Genomic DNA, 11682 nt, shown 5'->3' with positions numbered 1-11682 from the left:
ATTAATCGCCATTTGTGACCCTACGGAGTTGAATATAAAACAATCGAAATAATTTTGCCAAATGGCTAATGTATAAAGATCACTTCGCTAAGAGCAAAATGATATTTATAACTCGATAAAGTGACCGGTTAATTATCTCAATGAGTTTTACTCTCAGGGTGTTGACTTGGTACACTGCGCAAATTTTAAACAGACTGTAAACAACATTATTGGTAATTCTTCGCATTATTAAGCTCTCTGATTAGTTAGAAAACTTCTATATGCCTCCGAATATCATCGAACTGGAATACAGTTAAAGTCACTTCCTGTATTGTCTCCAAACAGGATTGTTTCTAACACATTTGCAGCTGTGTCTAGAGTTTACTAAAACAAGTATTAAATTAATATATATATATATACATTTTTAATAACAATTAAAGTATTTGATTTACAGGGACGGAGAGTCTAAACATTAATGAATGATGCGGAACATTTCGAATTCATAGCGATGTTTCATCGTTAAACAATTTCGTTTGAAGTTATAATAGGGTTTCTGTACTTTAGACTCAATTTAATTCAATACAAACGGAATAGGTTAACATAGATATACTCTTGTACAAATATTAGAATTAACCATAATTATAGATTATAATTAACTATTCTGTGATATGATAATCTTTTAGGGGATTGACAACGAAATGCCTTCGGGTTTCCCATCTCGATGTTTAACCAGACGGGTTAATCCCTATTATCAAATTCTCTCCACACTCGGATCGAGATCCTAAGGGTAATAAAGTATGATGGGCAACTCCAAGTTTTTCGATATGAGGTATTTGAACCCATTCACAAACCGTAATTCAATTAGTTCTGGTTAATATGAAGGACTATGTCTATATTAGCCCTATCAAGCTTTCATACCCCAAAGGAATCAAACAGAACCATACAAAAATCTTATTTATATATAACATTAATGCAAAACTCATCTTAAAGATGTGTTTTTTTCCTTTTAAGCTGAGTTTCTTTCATGTTTAACAAGAAAAAACTACTCTCTTTTACCTTGCATTTACCGTTGCTTCTTTCTACTAATTAATGATTATTGATGTGGAGTGTTAACAGATGGCGCTAAGGGATTATCGGGTCTCCAGAACCCTGGATTATATATACCAGGGGTGGCCAACAAGTCGATCGCTAGCGATGTCTTGACTTAATGTATTATATTTGTAACCGAACGCAACTGTATGCATGCAGTTATGACTCGACTCATAAGCAGTGAGTGCACTTCGTACTGAAACAGTGTATAAACATAGTATGTGTTTCACACTTCCCCTTCCCCACTTAGACTATGCCTATGACAACAAGTCGATCGCGACACATTTTTACGATAAAAAGTAGATCTTATGTGCACAAAAGTTGGCCACCCCTGATATATACAGTATATCTACACTACAGGTGTTTTTAGAACCAATCTTTTACACCTTCAGGGTTTACATTTTGCAAAACGCACGAAAAACCCAGGCTTTTTCGTCACGAAAACCCAATAAAATCATATACCCACATTGTTATTATTTTTGTGTATAAATAAAAACACAAAAGTATCAACAAGTACTGCAAAGAATAGCTGTTTACTACATAAAAAAATCATACAGAAGCCATTATATATTTTTCAATTATTACTTTAATACACCCATAAAAGATATTTATTTTTACACCTTAATACATAAATAATTATTTTCTCACAAAAGAATTTGTTGTAAATATACTGAACTCGTCACAGTAGTTTTCGAAGGTAACTAGGAGAAACACGTGGCTAAATGAAGGAAACCAAGTAAAATGAGGGCAAGTTAAGCTATTACAAGTTAATCGGGCTAAGAGGAATAAAATCGCAATGTTTATACTCATATACAAAAAAAAAAAAAAAAAACCCCAGTGAAAGATCAATATTTCCCGCTTCAGTAACGATTAATTTATTCATTCGATTAAGGCACATAATTTGTGAGAATTAAAATACAATAATAAACCTTATCACTATTAAAGTATTATCATCATATTATTATTTAGTGTAATAATTAATATATTAAACTTACAAGAATGCAAACAATTCCCTCATGGATTTACTTATCAACATTGAAGCTGATATTAAATTAAAAAGTAACAAATATTAAGAATTTTTGATTAATTAAAACTTTGAAAAAGTTTTAATACCAATAGTTGCTTGAAATTTAATATAATTTTTTTTCCTTTCTGGAGCATGTAAATAGTTAAATGCCAGCTGGATATTGCTATAATGAAGTTTCCTTTCAGAGTACAAAAAGTTTATTGATCTTGATTTTTTAAACAATTTTATAGGTCTGAATGTGAATTCAAAAACTCAATAATCTCTCTCTCTCTCTCTCTCTCTCTCCTCTCTCAGTAAAAACTAATCTAATTTAAATAGATGATCAATATTCTCAGAAGAGTAAGTTCTACTTTATTAACCTAATATAAAACACTCTAAAAATTATAAAGTTTTCAACTTATAAATATTTTTAAAATTTATTTTAAAAATATTTAATTGTTTTAATTTTTTTTAACAAAAGAAAATTAAAACAAAATTACAAAAAATTATTCAAAATGGCAAACTGTCTTTGATTATAATCAAGAAAGATTTTATAATAAACAACAAAGAATTTAAAGCAAAATTTTTATTATTAATAAAACACACAAAAAAAACATATTACTTTAATTTATTATTTAATAATAATAAATTTAAGATATTATTTTTCTAACAGTTGCTCAGAAGACCAAGGTCCTTCTCCTCTTGATGATCTTAAAGTATATGTTTCTCTTTTTTTCATTTGTGGATATCTATCTAAAATAGTCTGAATTGTTTCTGGATTCAATAGATCAAACACATGAAGAGCATAAAGTTTTTCACATTTCTCAGACATATGTAATAAAGCATTATCCAGGTTTTGGCTGCTGGAACTTGGATGAAGTATTAATTTTTGCAAAGTTTGATGATAGAGGTTTGATATAACAATCACTTCTTTCCAAAGAGGTGTAAATGTTTCTAATCTAATTTCAGAATATGGAATTTCTGAAATTAATACACTATTAATCACTGAAAAGGGACAACATTCATAAATATGTAAACTAACAGTTAAGCATGGTAACTGCCTAACAACAACCGTCCACAGATCAGAATTGAAAATGGCAGCGTAATTCTTATTTTCAAAAATATCTGTTCCCGATATAGTCATGCATAAGTTACTTAAAGGTGCTCTGTTACTTTCGGTAAAAGCAAGGATTATTTTTTCGGATAAGCTTGCGAGTGGAACGGAGATTATTCTTAATTGACGACAATTGTTGACAACGGAAAGAATTTTAATTGGAGAAAAATTATATATTGCTAAATTATTTTGCAAGTATAGAAATTGTAGATTAGAATTATGAGAATGATTCAAAAATGAATCATCTAAAGGCAAAAAAAAATGAGTAATATTTATATATTTTAAAGTAGAAATATTAGATATATAGCATAAAAGACATTTCAAATGGCATATTATTTCCTTTTTTGGAATAAATGATGTGCTTTTCCCAATGCAGTTAACAGTTATACCTTTCAAATTACATAAATTTGACAATAATGTTAACACTTGAATAATACTGTTTAAAGTTTGTTCTGATAAGTATATATCTAAAGAAACATTCCAGAAATATCTTCCATAGAGTTTAACACAATTCAGAGGTAGTTCAATTTGTTCATTAGTAACAGACAGTTTAATTGATCTCCATGTATGTGGAGACTGAAATAAAGAATACATTCTCACACTTGTCAGAGCCAATTTATATTTAGAAAAAGGAGAAAGATAAGACATTATTCTTAGTAGAATTAGTTCTGGAAAATCATTTAATGACAAATTGCATTGCATACTTTACAGATGGAATGAGAATTAATGTTTATAATAAACAGTGAATTATAATTTTATTTTTTCAAAATATTTATCAAACTTCCTCTAAAAAGTGAATATTAGGTTTATATATGAAACACCTGTAAGGCCATCTTGAAATAGTTGTAAAAATGAATTATGTTTTATAGGAAATACTATAAATAGTTTCTTATGAGTCAAGATGAATATTTAATAACAGACTCACTTACTTCTTGTGTAACATAAATTAAATCATTCAAAATTAAAATCACAAAGAATCAACAATCAGCACCAGAAAATCAAAAGCACATGGAACAATGAAAAGCGCTACCTGTCTTCGAATAAGTCAACTACTACAGTCCACAAATATATTTTTTTTATTTAATCATATATTTAATTTTATTTTATTTTATTTAAAAATTACATTATTTATAAAATTTAATTTTTATATTTAGTTTTCGATCTGCTATATAAGTTTAAAGATTTTTATCATTCGACTTCACCGTAATCGACTCCACCGACTTCACCGTAAAAATCACTTTGCTTACTTATTTTCGGATTAGAAAAGATTTAAAAGTTGTATAAAACAATTCTTCAATAAATAATGGCAATTTTATAAAAAAGAATGTATCTTTACGTAATCCTAAGAGATTCGAATTCGGACTCTTCTGATGCATCTCATCACTCTATCGAGATTTCAGTCGAGTCGCTTTTAATAAATCAAATCAAGCGATATTTTTATGGGTTAAAAATTTATGTTTATGCCAAAAATGTACTGTATAGTCATACAAATATACGAACCTTTAGTTCAGGAACTGCTTATCCTGGAAATTTCTTACCGGGCACGAAGAAAATGTAAAGACTCGTAGTTATTTCAAGCCCCATAAAATTAACGTTATTTTTACTAACACACACAAAAAAAATCTTTAAGACTGCTTTTTATTAATAACTAGCCGAGGTACCCTACTCCACTCGGGGGAAAAAATATTAAAAGTTTCGTAGAAATCGGTTCAGCCGTTCTCACTTGATACCGGACCGAATATGTCGGGCCCCGTCCCTCACCACCCGGTCGCCCCATTGTGGGCCTGGCCGAACCCATAATGGGCCTTCTAAAAGAGGCCTTCTTAGTGCCCACAGGGCGGAAAGAGTTAAAAAAAAAATACCGGACCGAAGACAAGCAGAGTGATTTCAATTATACGGAATATATATAGAAAGAAGCATTCTATTACGTTTATTCAAAAAATAAAATAAGCTAAAAGCTAAAGGAACCAGATCGACCCTCGAGTGGTACTTTTATGGTCTTCATCGTAGTTACAAAAATCACCTAATATTTAATGAAGTATAATGTAAATGGCGTTAAATAATCGCTTTCTATTACGCAAAAGTATATTTGTATCATAGCAGGAAAAAGGGCTAACTAATTTCAAGACCGCGTTTTTTTAATATTGTTTAAGTCTATATACAGTAGGTCTCATCAACTCGGACAAATTTTTTCGAAAAGTTGTAGTAATTAAAAGTTTCTTGACAATAGAAAAATTGCAGTTAACTAGTATTATCCATATCTGCCAGACCGTGCATTGTACACGGCTCCCACACACAAAAAATGAAAAAGTGGGACAATTTTAAGAAAAGCAGTAATTCAGTATAATAGGCTATTTTCTTTAAAATATGAAAGTGCTACCGACATTCAATTCTGATTTAAAAAAAAAATAATAATAATAGTAAATTTCAACTTCCTTCTTAATTTTACTTTCCCTGTTGTTATGTATACATAACAAGGGAAAGTATGGAATCCTGTCAGATTTGACCCTCCGAGTTTTTTTGCAAATCTCCGTTTCGAGAGCTCTTTAGCCGAAAAATTTCCTTCATACATATTGGCGTCTATTCGTTTAATTTCAGGAATGGGATAGATAATAAAAGGAAATTTGATACGGTAGCTTATGTATATATTTTGGTGGTAAAGATCGAGGGTGAGGAGAGGAGATAGTCACATGTCATATCGCGAGTAACTTTACTCGTTGTTAGAATTTAGTTTTTATAAACCTCATCTCACCCTTAAGATTTTATAATAATTGTTATTTTATATTGAAGTCTTTATATCAAAACCTCATAATAAATAAAATTGTGGTGTCATCTGTTATGATTAATAATGAGACTTTATTTAAAAAATAACTTTTATAAGCTGGGAGTCACGCAACACGTTGCTAGATTTTTTAATGCAATGTAATTTTTTATTTATTCCAATCATTTCCAAATGAGATTAGATGCAAAATGTAATGTCTGTTAAGAAAAAATTGACATATTGCTTAGATTTTAGTTATATCTACACTCTGAACATGTTATTGCATTGAGCCATCATACAGGATCATAGAATAAAGTCTCAATCCACTTTTGTGAAAAGGAATGGGATTTGATGGTACTTTCGTATTTGTTAATCCATTCATTCTGTACATATAAGTAAATGAGATCTAGATGTTTTTTAAAGTAAATTCTAATTTAATGAATATACTTCTTACTACATACTGGATGAATTAGAATTCTTCCCTCCACGAAAAACCTTCATAATCCAGTGATAGGTGTTTCTACAACAGCTAACGTTTTCAACCCCGTCGGGGTCTTCTTCAGGCACAGCTCATAAGAAATTTCAAATACCAGTGAATGGAACAAAAAACCGGGTGTCCCCATAAGCAGCCCTCTATCGGGGGACTTATGCGAGCTAGTGATCAGGAGACTTGAACAACAAATCATCCCTTCATTCCTTCCCAACATCCTCCTGTACAGGAGGTATGTAGATGACATCCTTATCATATGGAAAGCAAAGCCGGACATCAATAGGTTTATCAACGCAATGAACAACCCGTATGGGCTAAGCGTTAAGTTGGAACAAAAAAGCAACACCTCTGCGCATTTCCTCGACTTGGACATTCAAATAAGGGATAATAAGACCACTCATAGGGTATTTTATAAAAAATGCCGTGTACCTTTGTTCATCCCAGCTATCTCGGAAGATCTATATTCGTATAAGATCGCGGCTTTTAGGGCACTAATTAGACGGCCGGATGGCCGAGCGGTAAAGGTGGCAGCCTACCGCTCTGGGGGACCCGGGATCGAATCCAAACGGGTCGAATAATCCCCAGGAATTTTTCGGGGGGTGGTCCGTTCGGATATGTCGGGCCCCGTCCCTCACCACCCGGTCGCCCCATTGTGGGCCTGGCCGAACCCATAATGGGCCTACTAAAAAGAGGCCCTCTTAGTGCCCACAGGGCGGAAAGAATTAAAAAAAAAAAAAAAAAAAAAAAAAAAAGGGCACTAATTAAGCGTGCGTTCACGCACAACTCGAAATACGCACACACATTGGCCGAGCTCAGCCGTATCCAAGAAGTGGCATCACAGCACGGTTATGATAGGAACATAGTGTACAGCATAGCCCGCAATTACACACAGGAAAATACTCGTAACAACGTAAACGCCAAGGTAGGATCCGTTGATAATAATGCAAGAAAAATAGTAGAGTACAACCACCATCTGGATGCGATATACAGAGAAATCTCATCCATCACCCAAAATAAAATAGCTTATAGGAGGCCACGGTCGATATACGGCTTACTTCGAAATGGGAAGGACAGTTTGGACATAAAACACGCACCGGGTATATATGCTGTTCCCCTTTGGGATGACAGATTTAATAGAAGTTTGGTCTATGTGGGTTCGACCAAACGCTCTCTCCATCAGCGCCTCCGAGAGCACAGGCACGACATTGCCAACAATAAACAATCTACCACACTGGCAACTTATGCCACACAACCGGGAATCACAACCGACCTCCAAAATGCTCGTATAATCAGAATGTCACCCCATACGGACCAACTTAGAACATTGGAGACTCTAGAGATATATAAGACGGAATTGCAAAACACATGCATCAACTACAAGGATGCAATTAACATCTCGCACCCTGGAAATATTGTTATGAGGGAAATGCACACCCATAAATAACTTCACATTGACTTAATTCAATTTACATTCAAAGATCGACAAACGTAATAGTACGCAAGCGTAAACATCCCAACACGAGCATAATGTTCCATCTTATCTTCCAATTCTGATTCCAAATATGGAAATAGAATTCGCTTCGGTTTTTTGTTCCATTCACTGGTATTTGAAATTTCTTATGAGCTGTGCCTGAAGAAGACCCCGACGGGGTTGAAAACATTAGCTGTTGTAGAAACACCTATCACTGGATTATGAAGGTTTTTCGTGGAGGGAAGAATTCTAATTTAATGATATCTACGATCAAAAAGTAAATTCGTTACTTCAATTAAAAAATTTTTTAAATTGAAGAACTTACTTTTTGACGTTACCTTGTGCTCAACTAAATCTACTACTCAGCATTCTACAAAGATTGCAGGATGCTGTCTGACCGAGAAGTATTTAGATATTTGAAATGTATCGAAAGGCAGAATAAAATTCCATTGCATCGAGTCATGTGTAAATTCATAATCTCCGGTTAAAAGGAGAAACAAGTTTAAAGTTTATTTTTTCAGATTCATTACTGACATGATCTTGTGTTGTATGGCCTATGGCCACATTATTTCTAAAATACAGAGCAAATATGTCTTATAAAGTCATCAATTACAGTAATTATAAACTAATTCATAAAATCTGTACTAAATTTTATAACATACCATTAGTAAAACATGTTTTATTTATACCTTATGTAAAATACATGTTTTACTTATATGTGGGCTCCATTATCCTCTCGTAAAGCCAATGATCCACCAACCACCTTCTATATATTGCAATAATTTCGTATAAGAAAACAACACAGTAAAATCTCTCATAGCAGTCAGAAAATTCCAAGTTATTAATTACTCCAAACTCTTAGTGAACACTCCCAATTTTCTCCCAGGTGGTCTTTTACCCCTTTTAAGTGATCAGTTGTAATTCCCTAGATTAGGGGTGTCAAACTGGCAGCCCCCCCCGATGTGATTTTTCGTATCCCGCGGCCACGATGCTCTGAAATTAAATAAAACTGCTTACAGATCAAAATTAACTGATAAAACATCTGCCATAATGAAGATTTCCAATATCTGGATTCAAAGACAGAACAAACTAGGAGGAGGAAGATAGTGCTGGCAAGTTTCCGGTGAAAACAATTTTAGTTTTATAAATATGTACAGTACATTAAATAAAAGCAATTATATATTGTCGAGTTGAATTCACTGAAGTACATAACGTATTTTAATCGCCCTATCTATATTCCTGCATTCTCACTCCAAATTATAATTTTAAGAAAACTTGTAAATGTGATGTGGCCTGCGTGAATCTTACCAGTCGCATTAATGGCTCATTGTTTAAATGGGTTTGACACACCTGCCCTAGACAATAGTAAGTGCTGGTTAATTTCCTATTGTCAGATTTACTCTGGAAGTAAAAAGTTGTGAATAAAACTAGCAAGAATACACAATTTTTTTGTCTTGGAAATGGGAAATAAAAAGCAATTGGTGTTTGTCACTTTACAGCAGTAGTCACTTCATTTGTTAGTACAAATAACAAGTTAAGTATTATTTATTACAATATATAAAGCAAATCAAGGAGCTATGACATAAATCAAGAGGTCATCATTCTGTTGACAAGAAATCCTATCATCTTGCTAGCACAGACTCTTTGAAGTTATGCACTACAGACAATCTTTCTCTACTTGAATATTAGTTTTTCTGTTTTGTTCAATTGTCATTTTTTTGTATGGCTGTCTGAAGTCAGACTCCTATTGTTTGGATGTATACAAATTTTAGTATCCAGTTTAGATGCACTCTTTCAACACAACCCAGTAATCTAATTTGACTGGCTTATATTTAAGTGAAATTGTACAGTTGATGTATTTCTGAGATGTGGATAACAAAAAAAAAAAAAAAAGTTAAACAGCTGTAGCATTTTGAAAAAACAAGTCTACAAAGAATTTTTGATGGTCTAGAATAATGAATGACCTTAAAACAATACTTATTTATCCAAAAGGATGTCATTTCATGAGGATTTTTATAATATTGTGAGCAATTTTGACTAAATCATGATAAATGATGATAGAACACTGAGTGCAACATAGTACCAATATTAAAATTTTTAACTCTGGAAATTAAAAAATAATGTTAAGTAAAGAAAAATATCGCTTATTTCTGTAAAGAATTTTAATTTCGGATATTTATTTGACTCCCCTTCCAATCTAGATGATAAAAATGAAAATTGGTTAATCAAGTAAAGACAATTAATTAGTTGATAAACATTTGATAGATGAGGATGTGTACCTGCAAGAGGGAAGTAAAAAGTTCTAAAATAATCTATGTTTTTTATTCTTATATAGCTACATATTTGGCTATTAGTTAAGAGTTTCAACATTAAAAATATCAATAAGCCCTAATCACATGATGTTTTTTTAAAAATCTTGACTTTGTGACCTTTTTATTCCAACTCCAACATGTACAAAATGTATTTTACAGTACATATTGGAGTTGGAATTTAATAAAAAGTAAAAAGGTCCAAGATTCCTAAAAACGTGGTGTGATAAGTCTTAAAGTAATAGCCAAATATGTAGCTATATAAGAATAAAATAAAAAGGAAAATAAAGGCAAAGATGCTATTATAGTAAATATTCTATATGATTTTGAAAATTTTTGAAGAGTTTTAATACTTCCAATAATTCTCTTATTGATATTTTTAATGCTGAGATTCAAGAAATGTCAAATAAAAATGATTCTGTTTGAATAAACTTTCATAATTCATTACAACTTCTCAATAAAATATATTGCCAATGAAAACAAATTAATGTTAATTCAATCTCTCTCCTGTATAACCTAAAACTATTATTTTCAACATTAAATTTCACTTTACTTTCTAGCAAGCATGTCCTCACCTCCAGACAATGTAAAAGAAAATAGTGCTTTTTTACTTGATTTCCAGTCAAAAATTCTAATATTTTAATACTAAATGCACTCAGTATTGTTTTACCACAACTTTATAATAATGTGAGATTGATTTTGACTAAGTGATGTCCTTTTACACTTAAAAAGTAGGAAAAGTGGAGCCCTGATTATATTACTAACTTGTAAGTTGATAAGTTACTGAAGATTGTAGTATACTGTACTGTCAAATTTTTTGAGCATAATTGCTGTAATAATAAATTGAACAGTAAAACTTCTGTACAGAGTTGATAAATTACTATACCGTATGTACACCAACTCATTTTCTACATCATTAGAGAAAACATCCATTAACTTGGGACTTTTGTAAACAATCCTCACTAATTAGTAAAAGTTAGCAGGGTGTAAAACATTTACTGAAATATAATTCCTATATTGTATATAAAATGAAAAGGTATTTTTTCAACTAAAATGGTTCCATTATGTTTATAATGGAAAACTATTGCTTATAGAGTTTTTGTTATTTATAATTACAAAGTTATAAAATCAAAAAGATATGCAGTAAGAAGTTAATAAATACAATTGTATTTCATCATATTACAATTAACTTTAAACTAAAACATTGAAAAATTTTAAAAATAAATTGAAGATGTTTATAACAACAACAATGAATTTTAATAAAAACGAACTTCAATGTCTCACTTCCATTAGAAATAGCCAATAATAAAATTATACTGTAATGTTTTAAAACGTTTATAAAGCTCATAAATTTGTTGAAGCATTTTCTAAATTTTCTTTTGCAGCATTTTCTCACATGTTCCACCTTGAAATGTTTTTTTTTTTTAGTATATGTGAAAAACAATTAGAAAATAATTTACAAT

General features: G+C 31.4%; 1 protein-coding gene across 1 annotated transcript; it reads right to left on the bottom strand.

Annotated features, from left to right (window-relative positions):
• Window positions 1-2705: 2705 nt before the first annotated feature.
• On the bottom strand, window positions 2706-3984 carry LOC136978920 (F-box/LRR-repeat protein 8-like). The gene has a single exon (XM_067274753.1). The coding sequence runs from the start codon at window positions 3888-3890 to the stop codon at window positions 2733-2735; it is 1158 nt and encodes a 385-aa protein (XP_067130854.1). The 5' UTR covers window positions 3891-3984; the 3' UTR covers window positions 2706-2732.
• Window positions 3985-11682: the final 7698 nt, after the last annotated feature.

This window comes from Centruroides vittatus, unplaced genomic scaffold (assembly GCF_030686945.1).
Source record: "Centruroides vittatus isolate TY-2023 unplaced genomic scaffold, ASM3068694v2 contig_564, whole genome shotgun sequence".
In the NCBI taxonomy this organism is placed as follows: domain Eukaryota; kingdom Metazoa; phylum Arthropoda; class Arachnida; order Scorpiones; family Buthidae; genus Centruroides; species Centruroides vittatus.
Note: the sequence above shows the minus strand (reverse complement) of the source record. Positions and strands in the feature narration are given on the sequence as shown.

Coding starts and splice junctions, on each gene's coding strand:
- LOC136978920 (XM_067274753.1), bottom strand. CDS start 3,890: ATGCAATGCAATTTGTCATTAAATGATTTTCCAGAACTAATTCTACTA.